The following is a 21,154-nucleotide window of genomic DNA, read 5'->3' as shown; positions in this document are numbered from 1 at the left end:
AAATTAATCGGGAGAAGACAATGACCCAAAACACACTGCTAACACAGCAAAGGACTTTGTGAGGGGGGAAAAGGTGGAAGGTCTTAGGCTGGCCAAGTCAATCAGCAGACCTTAACCCAATAGAGTCAGCATTTTACCTCCTAAAGGTAGAATCCAAAAACTGAACGAGGCTGCAGTAAAGGCCTGAAAAAGCATTTCAAATGAAGACTGCGACCGTCTGGTTCAAGATTAATCACTTTCAATTTGTTTAATAATGATTTTGCTCTCTTGAAAAGTCAGTGGCTTGGTACAAAAAATGCTCAGTCCCAAATTAACACATTGAGATGTAAATACCATGAAATAAACGATGGATTGTTATTCATGCGAGCAAAAAAAAAACTTTCCGGTGACTTTCTTGTCGTTCGCTTTTAATGCTAATCGAAGGACCAATCATTTGGCGAGTGCTGACATGACGCGATGAAAATGAGGAAGAGGAGGATGAAGGATGTCCAAGTGATGCCGAGATGATGAGTTCAAAGCCTTTTTGTCTTCTTTGGCCTCCAGGGAGATTTTTCAACAACACTCTTGACTGAAATTACGCCAACATCTGCTCCTCTGCTATACGACGACACTGTGAGTGTGTGTGTGTGTGTGTGTGTACATCTCATGCTTTTAAGTACTGTTGAGTGCTTGTGGGGTAGATTTTCGCTCTATAAAACACACGCACTGTTAATTGTGTTCACTTTTGTCATTTTCTAGAACAATCTGACATTGTTGAGCTTTGTTGTTGCCACGGTAAAAGCATTAGCATTCAGCACGTGTGTGTGTGTGTGTGTGTGTTGGGGGTTGATGACGAGTGCATAAATGTCACGTCATTTCCACAGCGCCACTATTTTGAAATCTAACAACAACGCGTGGTTTCCTGACAATCGACGTGGGTCCACGTGTGTACATCGTGTTGGGTGGCGACGGCATACCTGGTCCTCCTCGCCGCCGCCCTCCTCGTCATAGTTGAGGACGTTCTCTCGGACGTCCTCCCAGCCGTCGTGGTGCGCCGACACGTGGTACACGCCCTCTTTCAGGCCCTTGTAGCTCCTCCAGCGTGTGTAAAGGAAAATGCCCAGCAGCAGCACTGAAATGCGCCACCACCACAATCATCATCGCGTCTTATTTCTCGTCAACTTTTCACTTCTATTTTCACACATTTTTAACATTTGTTTCCAATGTTTGAACATCCTGAAAGGCATCAATCACAATTACTGTATGTTGGCGTCAAACTGGCCATCTGTTATTGTGTTGCGATCGCACGCTTCATTTGACAAGGCGACAAAACGCCCGCTTGTTCGATTCCTGTCAATGAGAGACGCTTCATCCAACATCTCATCAAACGGCGACTTTGCTCTCTGCTCGTTTTGTCAACATCACAAGAAGAAGAAGACGATCCGTCGCGCGCAGACGACCAACACTTGCCGTCAGCTGACCATCAAATACGCTCACGCTCATTCGGACGGAAAAAGACGGAAGAGCGTGGGAGAGGTAAAGAAAAAAAAAAAAATCAATAGTCATTTACAGCTGCGGCGTAACTCCACTCTGGGAGATTTGCTCCATCAAATTGTTTACACAGTGCAACGCTCGACCGAGAAAAAGATGGACAAGAAGGAGTAAGAGGAGAGAATAAAGAGGAAGGAGAAGAAGAACCAGAAAGGGAGACTGGAGAAACTTGTTGAAATGGTTCCAAAAAAACAAGTAAAAATTTGGTTAAAAAAAAAATAAAAAAAAATCAGACTAATTGTGAAAAATATATTTTAAAAAAATGATTCAAATGCACTAAAATTATGAGGAGAATAATTAATATATTTTTTAAAATATCATAATGTCAAAGTGAATATCCAAAAATTTGAAGAAACAGAAAAAAAAAATTGAAAACCAGTTTTGAACATTGCTGAGTAGCAAAAGCAAAGAAACAAGACAGTGTTTGAAAATACGTAAGTCAAAGAAAGATTACGTCAAAAACTTTTAGATCAGGTTCCATAGCTGATTGATTCTTGTTTGGCCAAGCCGAGAGATAAACATCAAAAATAAATAAAAGAGGAAAAAAAAACAACTAGTGGGAATGTAAAAGCAAGTTGAGCACACACAGATCTGAGATGAGCCGCTGTCAAGACAGACGCTCCGCTCGCATCGATTTCCGACGCGAGGTGGGAAAAAAAAAACGACAGCCCACAAGCCTAGTGCTGCGCGAGCGTGTGTGTGTGTGTGTGTATGTGTGCGTGTGTGTAAACAGAGGTCAGGGCCAAGAACAAGACGGATGTTGTGGGCTCAAAGGGCCTCTCTGGAGGGCAAACAGAGATATGGAAGATCTGATCACTGTTTCTGACTGTGTGTGTGTGTGTGTGCGTGTGTGTGCGTGTGAGAGCAAGCGAGAGTGAAACATTATGTGTTTATTTGTTTTCGCTGCCTCCAAGGTCCCATCGCATCCAAGTCTTTTTTTTTTTTCCCTCACTTCAACTTTCCGACTCCTTAACTCTTCTTCATCCTCGGGTCAATGTGGACTTCAAGTGGATACAAAAAAATGATCCAAATTGACGTTTCTCAGTTTCTCTGAGAGGAAATATTCACATAATTGGGAACAGGAGTTTCTTGGATGGGATGAAAGTAGATTTGGATGAATGGTTGTTGGAAAAATTATTTAAAAAAAAATGAAAAATATACTAAAATGTAGATGGAAATGGGTCCCAAAAATTTAATTAAACTGTTATTTGTGAATATAAAAATAAATGTCAAGAAATTACGGATTAAGCAAAATAAGACACTAATGGTCCAAAAATATGCATCAATATGGTCAACCAAGATACAGAAAATGGGTAATAAAAAAAGGAGTGAAATTGGTCAACAAATGTTTTAATGTGAATTTAAAAAGATTAAAAAAAAGAATGAAAATGTTGAACTGTTTGTTGAAAAAAGTTGAAAATGGTGAAAACGTGAATGAAAATGGTAAACTTTAAAAAATTGAAAAGGGGGTTAAAATGTAAAAATTTGCCTGAAAATTGCCAGAAAATCAGGGTTATAATTTTTGGATTTTTCATTGTTAAGTTTTAATTCATTTTGGCTTTTCTTTTTTTAAATTTAGTTAGCTTTAATTTGTGTTGAGAGCAGGTTTGGTTTCTTTTTTGGGGGCATTATTGTGTTTTATTAGTTTTATCAGTTTTATTACATTTCTCATGTATTGATTATATGTCAAATGCAGGAATACCAAAACAAAACAAAAAAATTTGACTTTTTGTACGGACATACAGTACTATATAAATAACTACATTTAAAATAAACCCATGAAGATTACATATTAAAAGTGAAGAGACAAAAACTAAACGAAGGCTGCAATAATTTTTTTTTTCTTGTTAATTTTTTTTTTTTCCGTTAGTAACATTTGTAAAAAATTTCAAGAAATGACCACGGACAGCAAAGTGTAAAATCAGCACAAATCTTTTTTAAAGAATGATATCCTTTTGAATCATTAGCCAAAATGATAAAGATGATTCACGCATGGGCCAAAAATAAGTGAAAATGTTATTTTAGGAATGAGCAGCAGCATGCATCTCGTCTTGATCTCATTCCACATTCTGTCCACATGATCAATTGCAATCGGATGAATCATTCAGCCTGCAAGCCACGTTTCTCACGCCAAACTTTTCTTCATGCGGCAAATCACCCCCACCCCTCCGAGACTCGCCTCCCCCACCACTGGGATCTCTGTGACAGGCTCGTGCTCCAATCAGCGTAGCACGCGCAGAGCGTCCCAGTTGGTTGCAGCTGGGCCGAATAGAAATGAGCGGCGAGATTGTTCCTGACTGACTGATCGCCAGCGACTTTGGCAGGTAAACAACATTAGTCATGCTTGTCAATCACGCCATTAACACCCTACCAAGGTGACGAGATTACATAAGACCACAAGCAAGAAAGACAAAGAGAAATTTCAGACAATAAATATTTGAGCCTTTGTGGAGAAAATCCCAATACAGCCAAAGAAAAATTCAAGGAAATGTCCAAATTTATCTTAGCTTAAGTCTCAAGTCAAGGACGGAAATCTCACGGGAGTTGCGAGTGGATGAGTGGCAAAATTTGAGGAAGTCTTGTGCAATTGACTAAAAGAAGAAATCTCATGTGCAAAAGTCAGAGAATAGTGGAAGCCTGGTGAGATTTCAAAAAGACTTGCGTTATTTTGTTCACGTCTGTCAAGATTTAATTGAATGTCCCGTGAAGTCTAGCAGAAATGTGAGATTTTACGGAGTAAAGTCTTGTGTGATTTGAGGAAGTTGCGCAATCGCTCACGTGATTTAACCAAAGTCTTGAGTGAATCAGTGTAAATTTTGCATGTTTTGCATCTCTGATTTGAGGAAGTCTCATGCGATCCAGCGCAGGTTTTGTGCAAGTTAGTTGAAATCTTACAAGCATCTTTTAGCCAAAGTGTATGATTTTGTTCAAGTCTTCTGAGATCTCAGAACGTCTTATGTAAAAAAAAAAAGAACAAAATGAGCAGTCTCACAGAGTGCTTGAGATATCATGAAGACTTGAGATTTCATCAAATCTCCTTGTTTGTCATGAGATATGAGGATTTATTATCAGTTCACCTGAAATTCGGGACTTCGGGGTAAAAGTTTGTCGCTTTGCTTTGGGAGTCCAATTTTTGTATTCATGGAGGAAAGCAGCCGAGAAACATCATCGGCTGCTTTTTCAAATTCTGCTTCTTCTTTTTGTATGTCGTGTCTGGTTACGTCGCTGTGTGATCTGCTTGCTTGTCTCGTAGCGAACTGCCTGCTGTGCGAATGTGTGTACGCGCATGTGTGTGCGTGCCATTGTCCTCAATTAAACAAGGGGAACATTGCGGCAGCGCTGACAACAGCTCGTACCCTGCGGCACATCGTTGTCATCCTCGGCAGCCTAAGAAACACGAGAGGGGAGGAGGCCGCTGTTCAACACTCTCAATTTTAACACTACACACCGACCGGCACAACGACATGAGGTTGTGAGAGTGTGCACTCACGCACGTGTGTGTTGCAAATGGGTTTCGATGCTTTTGGCTTTCAAATCCTCCCTGGGCGAAGCATACAACAATGAGAAAAACACGCAAATAACAACTATGAATCATTGTGCAATTATCAAATCAAATCAAACAAGTGAAGTGGATTCATTAATCCCACAAAGTGTTTATATGCACCAGACTTGTATAATAGGTAAAGTAGAAGAGTGGGAGAAATGGATAAGGCCAGCACGTCATCACGGAAAATCTGCGTATCATTGACGGCCAGTGAAATTCATTAGGATATATTTATATAGAGTAAGAATATCCTCTATTAAAAGTATATATAAAGAGTAGTCCAAGTACTTCAAAACAGCGGAAAGATTTTTTTTCCAAAGTGAATATAAGGCACGTGTTATCGAAGAGAAATTGCACAGGTGTCTCCATTGGCGGCATTTCATTTGAGTGCTCTCAAGGACGTCTCAGAGAAGAAAATGAAGCCAAAAAGAAAAAAAAAAAAACGACCAGACGGGGAATGAGAAAATAGTAAAATAAGAGTCAGGTTACATGTTAAGACCCGAGAGGACGAAATGCAATAAAACAATAAATAATAATGAAGGGGAGCATTTTTAAATGTCCTCTGGCATGAAGAAGGTCATTTACAGACGCTCCCCAGCATGATTGGTGGTAGCGGGGGAGTAGACCCCAGAGCTGACACGTCTTTGAAATAACACATTATGCAAATAAGCAGCATGTGGCAGACAGAGAGTATACAAATATTCATAATATCACATATTTTCAACATTCTCTCACAGACTCTCAATTTCAACCTTAGCAACAACTCCATCATTTGTATCATGTGAGTAATACGACATCAGGTTGGCGCTCACATGCTTGTGTGCAGTTGTTCCTCACTACCACAGCATTATTACACTATTTAATAATATGAAGACTCGCGGCCATTCATCTGATGTGACTAAGGTAAGATCAAGTTGTTTTTATGGCTACATTTAGCTGTTGTGGCTGTTAAGATAGTGATTTGTAGCAAATTATTATCATTGCGCAGGGGACGGAGGGTTAAATGCAAGGATGGAAGTGCTTAAAACGATGAGGACACGGGGCGATTATTTTAATGAATAAGGACGGATGGAAGGGTGCCCAAGTCGCGGACGGAGGACCGGCAAAAAAGATAACGTGCCCATCTATGTTCACTTTCGTAGGGTGTACAAGAACATATCTGTAGATAGACAAACATGCAGGGAGGCACACAAACATAGACAACTTCAGAAATGGACAACCAGAAACATAGCTCGAGACGAGACAGATATAAGATCCAAGATGGCCGCCATTACCGAGTAGGGCCATGAAGCAGATGCAGATGGCGAAGAGCGAGCTGAAGCTGAGGCCGACGTCGTCGCTGTAAACAGCCAGCGTGGTCTCGCACAGGCGCCCCCGGTGGCCATCGGGGCAATGGCAGGTGAACTTGGACGGCGACTGTGCCACGCACGTCCCGCGGTGGCACGGACGTGTGGCGCACAACGTATACACGCAAGACTTCCTGCTGCCGTTCACGCGGATCATGTGGCCCGGAGGACATCTGGAGAACAAGGATACGACAGGATTAGACTGAAAAATGTTACAGTAATTTACGGTCAGACAGGGCAAAGACCTACGCTGAAATAGAACAACCTACTCTGAGATTAATTTACTTTGTAATAGAACAATAATCTAATGTCAAATAAATCAATCTGATCTACTCTGAAACAGAGCAACATTCTACTGTAAAATAGAACAACAATCTACATTGATAGAGTACAACAATCTCCTGAGAAAAGGAACAATGATAAATTATGATGGGAAAAAAACAATATACTCTGAAATAGAAGAATCTACTGTCAAATAAAATGTACATTATATAATCTGCTGTGAATTCAGACAACAATCTACTTTGAAACAGACCAACAATCTACTGCAAAATGGGTTAGCAATCTGCTCGGGATGGGAACAACAATCTACTAAAAAATATACCAAATTCTGTGAAATCAAACGGCAATCTACTCTGAAACAAACAAAAGTAAAAAAAATAAATAAATAAGGATAGAAATGTACTAGAAATAAAACCAGCAGTCTAACGTGAGGCAATACAACAACACAGATCAACAATGTACTCTGAAAGAGAACAACTTTCACTGAACTGGAACAACAATCTCCCGAGAATCCACAAAAGAATTGTGACAAAGTCAGATATTGCAATTAGCTTTAAGGTGGCATAAACATGAAGTCGACTGCCCTGCTTGACCTTTTTATGGGCGCGTGTGTTTTTTACGGGACATTTTATGACGACATTTAACACCTGCACGCGTCCGCTCCCGCCGGACACTCAATCCGGCATGTGGATTGCCTCTAATTCTCTGGTGACGCTAATTGGGTATTATCCACGCTGCCTGTGCCAATATAAAGAAACAACGACTTCTCAAAGACAAGCAAAGTCATTGATATCGATGGTGATTGCTGGCAAGTTGAAGCAACCCTACACAATAAAATGGCGCCGTCGCAATCCAGTCTGATAGACTACTCGGAAATAGAACATTCAACAGTATATAAAACAAATAATGTAAAATTGTAAATATTTACCCCAAAAGGAGCAACAATCTACTGATAAACAGAAAATCAGTCTACCCTCGGAATAGAACAACAATCTCCCTGCAAACACAACAACAATTTACTAAAAATATTGGGAGTAAAACCTCTTGTGAAATACAACAAACATCAAATGAGTAACATGACACCAATCTGCCATGAAACAACGGAACCATTTATTCTAAAGATAACAACCATCTAATGTGAAATAAAATGTCAACTTAACGTGAAATAATCACGCCTTCTCACATAACAAATTATTGTTAAGCAGACAAACAATCTACTGTAAAAAAAAAGCAACAATTGACTCTTAAGGAGAACAAAATCCATTGATCATTTGAAAAAAAAAAACAATTTCCTGTGAATTTCAACAACAATCTTTTGTGACTTTGACTTGAGTGTAGGCTAGCAAAGCCATGGACTTCAATGACGATTGGTGGCGAGTTCAAACTCTGACAGACGTCAACAGAGGCAGCGACTGTCAATCATCTCGCGTGGTGATGTTAGCGAGGTGTCGTCGCTAATGAGATCTGAGCGTAAACATTCACTTTCGCAAGTGGCAACACAGCAACATGTTTTATGCATGCGAATTCTCTGCCCAGAAATGTTTTTCCCATAAAACAAGAGAGAAAAAGAAAGAGAAATAAAAATAAAAACGTCTGATTTAAATGTAGTCTGCAGCTCCCGGCGTCATTAGCAGACTTTATCACTGACACTTAACGCTTTACAGCCTCGTTATCGCGGTGCTTCAGTTTGTGAGAAAAAAGGCAGACGATGCGCTTAAGGACTCCTACGCTTTTTTTTTTTTTTTTTTTTAATTTTCATCAGGTAGCGAGTTGTCACTGTGTCAAAAAAGAACCCCCCACTCCAAAGAAAATTGGCATTTGGTGTTTATTTTCAGCGTAAACATCCTGGTATAAACAGTCAAAATTGTGCGTCTGATGCCTTTGTGTGTTTTCTTTCCACTTTGTACGCATTATAAAAAAAAAAAAAAATCCCTTGGCAACTGCATATAAAAGTTGAGATGTCATGCATTTCAACGCCCCCCCCCCAAAAACAGAAAAAAAAATAATTCAGTCTTATGTTTTATTTTAAAAATCAAATAATTTAAGAGTAGGCTTATCAGGTAAATAACACTACAACAACTGCTTAATATTCTTCAACGTTATTAACAATGGCTCAATTAAATTATGTCATGAGATAAATGCATTTTTAAAAAATAACTAAATATCTCTTAATGGACACATTTCAGAAAAGAAATGGCTTGAAAATGTAAATGCTCGGTGGGCCAAACTTGGCTATCAGAGTGGCTGGTAAAGCAAAGAGAACACTTAGCGGCGCCGCTTCATCTCACCCAGTGTGGGTCAAGATCGAGACAGGACGAGAGTCACGGAGGAGTCGGATGAAAAGGTACAATGAAGGAGGCCGGAGGCGGGAAAAAGACGCGGCGGAGTGGATCACACGGCGGACACATTAAAAGCAAAGAGGCGGAAATGTTGCTCATTAGCTCTCAGAGCCAGCGGGCGGCCTTGGCCGCAGTGCCTTTGATGGGGGTGGATGGGGAGGACGGAGAAGATGGGGAGGATGAGGAGGATGAAGAGCAAGAGGACGGAAGGGAGCAAGACAAGGATGAGGAGGAAGGGGAACACAAGCAGGAGAAGTAGGAAGGAGTGAATGAGGAGGAAGCGGAGGATGTGGAAGAGGAAAATAAGGAGGGAGAGGAGGAGAATGAGCGGGGCAATGAAAACGCTCATGAGGAGGACAAGGAGTACAAGGTGGATGAGAAAAACAAGACAGAAGGAGAAAATGAGGAAGAGGAGGAGGACAAGGATGAGGGGGAAGAAACAGGAAAATGAGGAGGAAGAGGATGAAGAGAAAAGGGAGAGGGAAGAGGAGGCAGATTAAGATGATGAGAAGACAGGAAATGTGAAAGAAGAGGAAAGAGTAGGAAGAACAGGAAGATTAGGATGAAGAATAGGAGGAGGACAGGTAGCAAGTGGATTACGAGGAGGACAGGGAGAAAGGGGATAAGGAGCAAAGGCTGATGAGGAGAACAAGAAAGAGTAGCGTGATGAGGCGAAAGGGGACGATTGGGAAGAAGAGGAGGATGAGAACTGTTAAGAGGATGAGGACAGGAAGGAGGAAGAAAAAAACGAGGAGGGTGAGGAGGATCAGGATGTTGAGGTAGAAGAGAGGAGGAAGATGGAAGACGAGGAGAACGAGATAGACGAGGAGAATAAGGAGGAAGAAGGAAAAAAAGGTGGGTGAGGCACATCGGGATGATAAGGCAAAAGGGATGAGGAGGACAAAAGGGCAAGGGTGGAGGACGAGGGTGAAGAAGATGAAGATGATTAGGAGGAGGTCGAGGAGAATGAGGGGGGTGAGGAACACGATCAAGAGGGTAATGAGGAAGATGAGGAGCGCAAGCGGGACGAGGAGAATGACGAAAACCAGAAGGACGAGGAGGCCTGGGATGCGATCTGACTGACTGAAGAAAAACATCCTTGTTTATTTTGATCAAATCCACAGTGGCAGAACAAGTTGGTTATGGTACGTTTCTGAGTGGCACAAGTGGCGCCAAGAAGCTCTTTTGGCTCTCACCTCAAAGAGAATGAAAGAACTACCAGAAACCAGCCGGAAAAAAGCAATTTTCAAACTAAGAAATTTTTCATTTGCCTGCTTTCTCCATGTGTTAGCAATTGTTAGCTTGTTAGCATTTAATCAATTCTCAAATGAAATGCTACAAGCTAGAGTCTGTTATGTTAGCATGCCCATTGTTAGCATGTTAGCATGTGAATCTATTGCAACGGACTGGAGCTAATTAGCATGTGATGTTCCAATAGGAAAATGACGTTTCCGCGCAGGATGTTCGCATGCTATATGTAGCCCACCTGCATTCGTGCACTCGCCACAGGTCGACGCAGGTGAAGGGGGGACTGCACTGGTTCCTCCTGCAGGAGTCGGATGGGCACCCCGGGGTGAGGCCTTGCGCGCTGATTTGCGAGATGCCTTCCCGCATGCTCTGGCTGTCCATCGGCAGGTAGCGACCGTTCAGACGCAGATCCCTCATGCAGCCTGGGGGGGGGGGGGGGGGGGGTGCAATTGTTCAGGAAGATGAAACACGCAAGGATGTGAGTCAAGTGTGTGCACGGTCCTGATTTTGTGTGGATCAAAATGATAAAATGTATATAATTTATATATTTTGCTAAAAGTTTTACATTTTAAAGTATTCAAATTAATAATAATTTACAAGACAAAAATTGTAATTAGAATTTCTAGGAAAGTAAAAATTAATTGAATTTTCATGAATCATTTGACTTCCATTATGAGGTTTTAAAAATGGAGAGATGCCAAAATTAAAATTAAGTTTCAATTAATTGCTCTTGATTTTCTGCCATACTCTTGGTGTTTCCCCAGTGTCTATTGGGGAATATATATGAAATATTCAATATTGAAACGACTGACCTGACATCTTATTCCGACTCCAAATGCTGCAAAAAAGGCAGAGGCAATCTCGTCTCATTTGTTTGTAACGGAGACCGGAACTACTGGGAGACTTTGGAAGTGCTGAGTAGGAAGATGCAAGTGGAAAAAATAGGTGGCTGGCTTGTGGTGTGTTGTTGGTCCATTAAACTCTGCTTGTGTGTGTGTGTGCATGTGTCTTTCGCAGCCGATGAATTTCACACACAGTTTCCTCTGCAGCTTTGACCAGTCTGCTGTGACGACTTTGTTTGCTTTGTTTACATTTTCCTTCCTCGTAATTTCTTGCATGTAAATGAATGCCGAGCGTACGAGGAGCATAAGCCCAAACACGTTTTTATCTGCGTGGACAGTTTTACTCCTGTTTTAGCCTCACAAATACTGCCAGGAAAAAAAAATGTTGCTCTGTACTAATTTTTTTTAGTCGCTTTTTTGAGGCATTTCCAGAGCTGGGCACTTGACCCTTTTTTGCCGGTCAGTCCCCTGCTCTCTGGCCACAATCTGTCCAGCCTTCCAGCCTCGAACCTCCGGCATTTTTCATAAAAAAAATGTTGGACGCAGTTAGGAGCTTGCCTAACATTTAAAGGGAGGTCATTGACCGTGAGAGAAACATGGCAGCAAATTTCAACGACTAGCCTGCCCCAATACTTTTGTTCGTCCAGCAGAGTCATCATCTTAAATCCAAGTGGTCGCTGTCACTGAGACTCACCCTGGAAGCTCTTGTTCAGGGCCGAGGGGAAGGAGTTGCCCAGCATGACCAGCGTGGGGTCGATGACGATCTCCCGGCTGCGTCCCGGCGCCCCCATGACCTCCCGCTGGCCGCCGCCGCCGTCCAGCCGCAGCGTCATCTCGTTGTCGTGGCGTTCCAGCGACACCTGGTGCCACTCGCCGTTGTCCAGGCGGTACATGGGCAGGCTCAGGTTGTAGTCGCCGTCGCCGAGGTTGTAGAACACGCCCAGCAGGCCCTGACAAATCTGATTTGACAACGGGGAGCCATCGTTAACGTCAAAAGCTACTTCAGTCCAAATCTGGGCTGCTATTCATCTATTTAATGCGTTTAATGACATTCATCACATTTGAAACCTTTCTTGAGAGTTTAATATGAACTCCTAATCCTTGTTTGAAACGTTACCAAGGTTAGACACCCCAATTCCAAGACCTAATACAGTCTTTAAATCCTATCCTAGTCTTGAAAACCTTAGTCCCTCTTGAAATCCAAACATTTCAACTCGAACCCTGACTTGAACTATTTTAATGAAACCCAAAGCAATGAGGAATCCCTGATTGGAAATCCAAAACCAAGCTTGAAACTCTGACTTGAAACCCTCACAGTGTCTTAATACGCTAATTTGAAACCATAAACTTGATTTGAAACAACAATTGTAAATACTGAAACTCCCTAAATTGAAACCTAAAGAGAGGTTTGACATATTATGGGCAACCCTTTCTCAATTCCCTTATTTGAAACATTGAACCTGGCTTGAATCGCCAATTTGAAATATTACCCAGGTTTTATACGCTAATCCAGTTTGACAATCCTAATTTAACACCCTTACCCAGTCTTGAAAGTCGAACCCTGATTCGAATCCCTGATCTGACACTTTGGACTGGAAGTAGAGCACAGGTGTCAAAGTCCGGGCCTGGGGGTTAGATCTGAGCCGCTACATCATTTTATATGGCCCACAAAAACAAATTATGTGCAGTGACTTAATGTTTTGTCGTAAAAAATCAACACTTGCAAATTGTCTCCACTTATAACATTGAGATATCGCAAGCACCCTAATTCCCCCTTTAAAATAAATGTAATAATATTTGAACAACGAGTTTTTCCTTGCCTGTGATTGTAAAATTAGTCATCAATTTGTTGTAATGGGCATTTATATTTATTTGGTTAACAGTCGCAGCGACACTCCGAAGGAAGCGATGATGTGAGTTACGAGTTTCTAAATCCAAGTTTGAGTGCAAGAATGAAAATATGTGAACCACTAGCGCTTTAGAATACCACATTTAGTGCGACAGTAAATTCTTTCTGAAACGCTGAGTGCAATTCGGCATTAACGCCCAAAAGTGAGTTGGGCTCAAGTCTTACTACGACAACTACTCGGTACTCCAGACACGTGCACTGTGGTGCAGAGTGGACACAAACATTTGTTTCTCCTTCACATACTGACATCTTTGTAAAGCAAGCAAGCGAACGCACGCATGCACACACACAGAAGCATGAAAAACTGCCTGTCAGCTTTCATTTTGGGGAAAAAAAGAGGAAAGCACAGCAGTCAGTTTTTGAGGACTGAACTGAACGGTTGTCCTCATTTCAAAGTGCTTCCTCCGAGTGTCCCACTGTGCATAATTTCCTTCTCTTCGTCTCCTCTTATTCGCATCTTCCTTCTCATCCTCCGCTTCTACATCTTCCACGCAAACATGCAGCCAGATGACAGAGGAAGACATGAGAGCGGAGTGGGCGTCCGTCAAAAAAACAGACAACGCCGCTTTGCCTTTTTATTAAGAGGAGGCAGGACGCAGAATGCAGCCAAACCGTAATGGAAGTGAACGTGTGCGTGCGTGTGTGCATGTGGTGAAAGTGCACGCGCTGAACTGGTCGCCATGGATACCATTAAAACAGGACCTTTGCCACAAAACAGCCTCACAAAGAGCATCATGGTCGAAAACAACTTAACTGGTGCACAATCTTAACATTAATTCCATATTTGCATACATTTTGATAATTAAAAATGTTGTTTATTTATAAAGCAGCCTGAAATATATCCACAAGGCTGAAATGCAGTCACTTTTAAAGTTAGATTTTCCAAAAGTTGTTGATGATTTCAAATAACACTAAAAGCATAAAAAGAATTATACTTTCCACGTAAAATCAATCAAGTAATCTCTCAAACTTTATTTGTAGAGCACTTTTCATGCTTCAACATGCAACTCAAAGTGATTCATGTAAAAAAACAAACAAAAAAACAACCACAATTATTATTAATAAATATTAAGCAGTAGGAGAAAACGCCCAAAAAGGAATTAGCATCTTCAGAATACATAATTTGGACGACATAATGATAACATTTTGGCATTAAAAGTTTGATTACTTTTATTACATTTTGAATGACAACAAAGTAAATACTGCATTGATAATGATTTGATTTTCATCAGGAAATTTGGTGGAGTATGTCTTTCATGTTATTGAGCCAATCGTATGAAAATGATAATATCAAAAGTATCTGTGGCAAGAAAGCAAAGCATGGAGAGTCTCTGTAACCAAAAGGCGCAGGTGCAGACTGAATGGGGCGATTGATCATTGCCATCAGCCTCTCAAAATCGAAAGTACATACTCCTTCATTGTCATCCGTGCCAGGTATTTGGCGCAAACTGCTTTTTCCTTGACAATCGCACCCTGTGCTTGTTTTTCATCATAAAAAAATTTGAAATTGTCTAGTTTAGTCACCCTAAACCGCATCACTTGCTCTTAAGTAAAACCAAAGGGTTTAATTTCTGTTTCAAATTAGGGTTCCAAGTCAGTTAGGGTTTCAAACTAAGGTGAGGCTTTCAAGGTAGGCTTTCAATAAAGGGTCAGGGTATTTTCAGGGATTTTTCATGGTTAGGATAATTTAAATTACAGTTTTAAAACGGAGTTTCAATTTAGCATTTTAAAGGCAAGGTAGGGTTTGAAATTAAGGTTTCAAACCAAGTTTCGGGATTCAATCAAAGGTTAGCGTTTCTAATGAGGGTTTAAATACTGGGTTAGGTTTTTAAGAAACGGGGTTAGATTGACAGTGTCAGACCTTGGTTACAGTTTAAAGAAAGGTCACGGTTTCAAAAGTATGGTTTTAAAGTTGGTGTTTCAAATGACAGTTTCAGGTCAACGGTGGTGTTTCAGAGTTGAGTTTGTTGACAGGGTTAGGATTCAAATTTAGGGTTCCAAGTCAAGTTTGACGTTTCAAGAAAGGATTTCATAGAAATTAATGTTTCAAGCTAGGGAAAGGTTTTAACAGAGTTGAGTGTGTGACTTGCGTGGCTCTCCTTGAGCTTGGTGCTCACGTTACAGCTTCTCCATTAGTATCCTTCCTTCCCGTTGAGGGAAGCCTTCCTCTTATTCATTCCGTCGCCCATACTCCAGTGCTAACTGTCCGTCGTCTCAGTCATTCGGTCCCAAAGTCTCAGCGCGGCTCATTTCCAGGCTCAGCCGTGAACTCATTAATTCTATTTACAATCCACTGGGCCTCTGCTTTTAACCACCTGATTTTAGCCCCAATTAAAAGTGAGCAGAGCACGAGTTGGACTCCTGCCGGCTTCCTCCCCTGGCGTGTGTGCGTGTTTGCGTCTCATCTTGGAGGAGGCGGGAAAGAAGGTGTGGTTTATTTGAGTAAACAGTCTCGCTGTGGGGCAACGTCAACCTAAATAAGAAGCTGCTTAATAACATGGCATCAAGCCAGGGTCAGGGTTTCAAATTTGGGCTTCAAGCCAATGTTAGGATTGCAATTTATGCTTTCAAATTGGAATTACAGTTTCAAATTAGCACTTCGAGGTAGGGTTAGATTTACAAATTGGGCTGTAAACTGTTTTGGGTTTCAGAGTCGTTTCAAGATAGGACTGGATTTTAAAACATGGTTGGGATTAAAGCCAGCGTTAGGGTTTTAAACAACATTTAGGATTTGAACTGAAGGTCTCAAACAAGGGTTGAGAATTCACAGTTTTGAGACAGAATTAGGTTGTAAAAGTCGTGTTTTAAGACAGGACTGAGGGGTTGAAATTAGGTTAGGCTTCCAAATAAGAGGTCGGGTTCCAAGCCAAATTTATAGCCATTGGCTATAATCTGGCATATTTACTGTTTGATTAATATGCACTGTCCCTGTATACTTTCAAAAATAAAATAAATACAAATACAAATACAAGTGTTCGGGTTTTACGGTTAAGTGTTTCAAACAATGTTTCGGGTCTCAATGAGGTTTTCTAATGGCATCAAAGTTGTTGTTCATTCATTACAAATGCTAAAAAAACAACATGAACCGCCCACACATTTTTTGACTAAAAACGTCCTATAAAATTGACGTTTATAATTCATAGATGAGATTTTAAGAAGTATGCTCTAAATGTCATTAAAAGAAGCGACTTGAAAGAAGCATCTGGAAAAGGAGCAAAAGAAGACTTCAGGCTTCTTGGGATGTTGCTGAGAATTAACAATTCTGGCAACGAGTACAAATAAAACAATTGAGCCCCCTCGCAACAGGAATGTCAACGTGAAAGGATAAACACAGTTTGATCAACACCTGTGGAGTGCAGACAAAGGCAGATGGAAAACTAGCGCCAGAGAAAGTCACAGAGAAAAAAAAAACCTGTCAGATGTTGGAGTGCGAGCGGAGTGAGAACACAAACGCAACAGCAACATTCTGTGCCTTGACGTCTGGCAGTCAAATCGCAGTTTAAGTATTTATACTTTAGATGTGGGACACTGAGGTGTGAAAAAGAAAATCTGTGGATCTTGTGGCGCGACGACTATGAATCTATATTGTCGTCTGCCTGGGGGCCACATGCGGCCCGTTAAACGCTATTGTGGTTTTTCAAAGACGTATATAATGTTGTAATGCTTTTGTTCACTTTCATTTAAAATTAAATGTATTTTTTTTCTCCGATGAGGTGAGGTTACCAAAACACTGCATCCATCTGAACCCATTGTGGCCCGCCAATCATAACGCTTGCCCACCCCTGTATTAGACAATCTTGGCTCGCGAGCAAGTTTTCTCGTGAAAGGTCTGTGTTGAAAATGACCTTGCAAGTATATCTGCAATCAAATCTACACTTTTCCCTTCGGTCATTGTGGGTTAAAAAAGCAAGGTCACCGTGTCAAATAAAAAACACAAAAAACAATCTGAATCCAAATAAAACCTGTGACAGCATGAAAAAAAATATATCTAAGGCTCTGGTGAGCAGACGTCTATAAATCTGTTGCAATACTTTCTTTTGAGTTTCGTAACTTCAAGATACACGTTTTGGGTCTAGGTTGACCATTTGAAAGTGATGTGACTAACACCTGTGATCTGTGTTATAATAATTCTACAGCTCTTTTGGATGTGATAACTTCATCGAAAGAGACACCAGACGCAGTCCATGTCGATGTCTCAAGGACCGTTACAAACATACTCAATTTGAGCGTGATTGAAATAAAATTGGCATTGTTAAGTGCACCCAAATTTGCTACACCTCTAACTGAAGTAGGACCATAACATGAATGAATGGAAATGGTCTTCTTCTTCTGACTGTCATGTATAATGAAAAAAAAAAAATTCTAAAAAAATGGTGAAGTCAAATCTCAAACCATGACATCCTCCAGGTTTTTTGTTCGGAAGATGAAAACTTAATCGATGTGCCACCTCGATATCTTAAGTACTGTTACGAACAACAGATTTGCAAAATATAAATAATTTACACAAATCTAACTTCAAATAACACATACAATAACCCGACTGCCTTTAAAATCAAATGTGTTAAGGAGCCGTTTGGAAGTCTTACCTCCAGTCTCAGGTACTCGTTCTGCTCTCTGGAGCTCAGACTGAGCAAGGTGCTGCTGTGCTTGCGTGTTCGAACCAGGATCTGCACCGCCGTCCTTCGAGCCGGCAACGGCGAGGCCAACTGGTAGCGCACGTGGCTGTGGCCGTCGAAGGAGTACTCGGGAACCTCTGCACAACAAAATGTATCTTATATGCCAAGAAAAGAAAACACAGCAAGGATGGAGATGTTGTGGATGATGTTGATGATTTTGTTCCCTCGGGGTGAGTTCACGCAACACCCGTCTCTCATCTTCAAATCGTGTGCAACTTCTACTTCCTCTTTCATACCGGCACGCTTAAGAGGCCAAAGCGTCCTGCTGGGAGGCAAAATCGCACACTTGGTAGTTTGTTTTTGTTTGCTGCCGCTTCATCTAAAAATGACTTTTTGCTTTTTCTAACCTCTGCCGAGGGCAACAGAGAGTGGAAAGAGGTTATGTGTTTTCTGAAATCTAGTTGTTTTTGTAACCGACTCAAAAAAAAATTACTTTCAAACTTTCACGATCTCTTTTCACCCCAGTTATTTAGGATAACTGCTGCGGAGCAAAATATAAAGTCTAGAACTAACCAGTTTGAGGCAGTTTCGATAGAAAGCTAAGTGGTCAACAAGCATGTTTGTCTCCTTCAAGGTGGGCTATTTTTTTGTACTATGAAATGTGCTATATAAATAAAGTTGTATTGTATTGTAGCTAAAAAAATTGATGCGCTAGCATACGATCATGAACTAAAACTGCTAATGTTGCGCTAACTATGAGGGGCTAGCAAGCTTAGCTAGCCAAACGTCGTGTTTTCTTACAGCTTTTTGAGTCGCCAACTTGGTTGCTTCCTAGTGCGTGACATTGAAGTTTTGTCCAAATATTATTCAGACGAAAGGATACCTAGGCTATTGTCCCCGGCCAAGTGAGCTTCCAGGATAGACCACATAATTATGAACAGTGTGCAGTTATTCTCTAGATCAAACTAACCACAGGATTTGAGTCTAAAATTCTGAGGAAAAGCTTTTATTTTAACGTCTTGTTTCTTTGTCATTTTGTTTGATCTTCACACTTTTGTTTCTTCCCTTTGGTGTCACGCTGCGGACTCGTCCTGTTGTTTCGTTTGTTTTGGATGTGACGCCTCGCGTGTGTGATTTAGCGAGCGTTTGTCTGGCTGACAGTTGTTGTTGTCTGTGCCTCTGCCAGGCTTTGTTTCCTTCTGCATCAAGTATTACATTCATAACTATGTCGTCTGCTCATTGATCACTGATTAGCCGCTCAATCAATTCTGTTCCTGCTTTGACGTAAAACAACAATTCCTCAAACCTTGAAGAGAACAAGGCGATTAATTTGATGTCAACTGTACTATAATGAATGAAGAAACACCAGGTGCTGTTTTTGTACTTATCCTATTGAAGAAAAACACAATTGTTGACAGCGACTTGGAACAGAGCGTACATTGAGAAGAACTTTCTGTTTCTTTATCCTTCATTTATTCTGACCGACCAACGAACAAGCTAATTATTATTATTTTAATTATTATTGTTTATTTATTTGGTGTTATTATATATTTTTTCCATGTGTAGCTTATAGCATGCCGTGTCAATTATGTGACACTGTCCTTACCCTCTTCACATTGCTGCCCGGTGTATCCGGGAACACACTGGCAGCTGAAGGAGCCCCACTCTCCATGGCAGTGTCCGCGGCGTCCGCAGGACGGGTAGCCCATGTTGACACAGCTGCCGTCGGTGGTCTGGCAGCCCGGTGAGCTGGACTGCGAGTCTGCTGGGGAGCTCAGATCGTACAGCTGCAGGACACAGATGACAGGCACAAAGACAAGAAAGAGAGTGGGCTATGAAAAGCGACGCAGCGGATGAGGAAGTAAGACATCTCTCATCTCTCTTTGCTGGAGATCAGAAATTGGAGAAGCTGCTTGAAACTCAGAATGATGAGAGGTCCAAAGAAGAGCCTTTAATGCAACACTCCTTGAAGAACTTCCAAGTTCAACAATTCAAGCCCAGACGTAGAACTTCACTTCAACGCTTCCAAGCTCTCAAGTGACTCAAGCTAGAAGGAGAGATCTTATGGAGAACTTCACTCTAATCACTTTCCCACATGATGGTATCGGAGCACATGTCCACTGTTTCACATTCATAGATCCTGTGTTCAAATCTTAGTTTCGGTCTACCTCAAAGTCATTCAGTCTCTAATTAACCCCTCAAAGTTGTGGTGTCACTTTGATCTTAACACCACAACATGTTGGTCCTGAGTCAGCGCAACTCTTCAATCTGTTAGAGTCATGGTCTTGACCCAGGACTTCTTCGAATTCTTGCTTTTGACTTATCTATTTCCTTTCTTGTACAATCCAAGCGAAATGACCCGGACGTACTTGGAGGGTGGAATCGTGCCATTTAGCAAAGGTTACTCCTGACCAACCTTTCCAAATGAACACAGGAACATTTAAAGAAACAGGACAGTAGTTGACAGATTCTCAATACTTAAAAAGAACGTTTTTTTTCATTTTTTTTTTTTAAAGAAAAAAAAATGGGGCTACAGCCTTCCTTATGTCCCAAGTGGATAGTCAATAAGTTCAAAGCAAAAGTAACACAAATAAAGTTAGACATACCTTTCCATAATTTATTAGGAAAATGGGAAATTCAGAAATTTATGTAAAACACCATCAGATATCATTCATAAAAATATTTAGTATTTATAATTTGCAAGTAAAGTCCGCAATACCCGCCTTGGCGCGATGATGTCAGTTAGGAAAAGTGGAGTCAAATTCATTGTAACAGTGAGTGCTGTCCTTTACTGTTTTGGATTTCATCCAACAAAGGAGAAGTAAAGGTGTCATAAAGGTTCGGATATTGGACTTTCTGAAGAGGCCCCTTTTTAGTCTCGAGCAGGACTCACCCCTCAAAGTCAGGGTCTCTTTTGTATTTACTCTATGTCAATGCTTCAAAGTCGTGGCCTCAACTTCCCAAACTCTTGGTTTTGACTCTGTCTCAACATCTTGTCTTTACTTGGTCTTGACGGGTTCACCCCTCTTGGTCTTGACTCAGTCTCGACTTGCCCTTGTACCAACTTCTCAAAGTCTTGGTCTTGACCCTCAAAGTCTTGGTCTTGACTACATCCAGCATCCTTTAAATGTTTTGGTCTTGAATTGGTCCCAATCCCTCAAAGTCATGGACTGAAAACCTCTAAGTCAGGGTCTTGACTCTGCCTTGGGCCCTCAAAATCTTGGTGTTGTCTTATCTTGACTTGGTTTCAACCCCTCAAAGTCTTGGTCTTAGCTTGGTCTGAACTACTCAAAATCTTGGTCTTGATTCACTTCTCTTGGTTTTGGCTACACCCTTCACCCCATGGTCTTCTCAGTTTTACTCTCAACTCAGTATAAACCAGTAAACCTGTTAACATTTGGGCTCAGTCAATCAGTCGCAACCCCACATAAAACTGGTCTTTGGTCTCTAAGACAACCTTCGGTTTTAGTCATAACAAGACTAGCCAGATGAATCTTA

The 21,154-nt window shown here is 41.1% G+C and overlaps 1 protein-coding gene across 2 annotated transcripts in view; it reads right to left on the bottom strand.

Annotated features, from left to right (window-relative positions):
- Positions 1-21,154, bottom strand: part of LOC148337257 (neural-cadherin) — a 211,861-nt gene that overhangs the window by 5,693 nt on the left and 185,014 nt on the right. For both annotated transcript variants that reach the window (XM_088296160.1, XM_088296159.1), the window contains exons 32-37: positions 19,263-19,443; positions 17,627-17,793; positions 11,826-12,090; positions 10,528-10,711; positions 6,349-6,593; positions 957-1,111 (exon numbers count right to left, since the gene is read on the bottom strand). In XM_088296160.1, the coding sequence (XP_088152286.1) occupies positions 957-1,111; positions 6,349-6,593; positions 10,528-10,711; positions 11,826-12,090; positions 17,627-17,793; positions 19,263-19,443 (1,197 nt within the window). The remainder of the gene's footprint in view (positions 1-956; positions 1,112-6,348; positions 6,594-10,527; positions 10,712-11,825; positions 12,091-17,626; positions 17,794-19,262; positions 19,444-21,154) is intronic.

Source organism: Idiotropiscis lumnitzeri, chromosome 5 (genome assembly GCF_059441095.1).
Source record: "Idiotropiscis lumnitzeri isolate Australia: NSW breed Sydney's pygmy pipehorse chromosome 5, RoL_Ilum_1.0, whole genome shotgun sequence".
Lineage (NCBI taxonomy): Eukaryota > Metazoa > Chordata > Actinopteri > Syngnathiformes > Syngnathidae > Idiotropiscis > Idiotropiscis lumnitzeri.
Note: the sequence above shows the minus strand (reverse complement) of the source record. Positions and strands in the feature narration are given on the sequence as shown.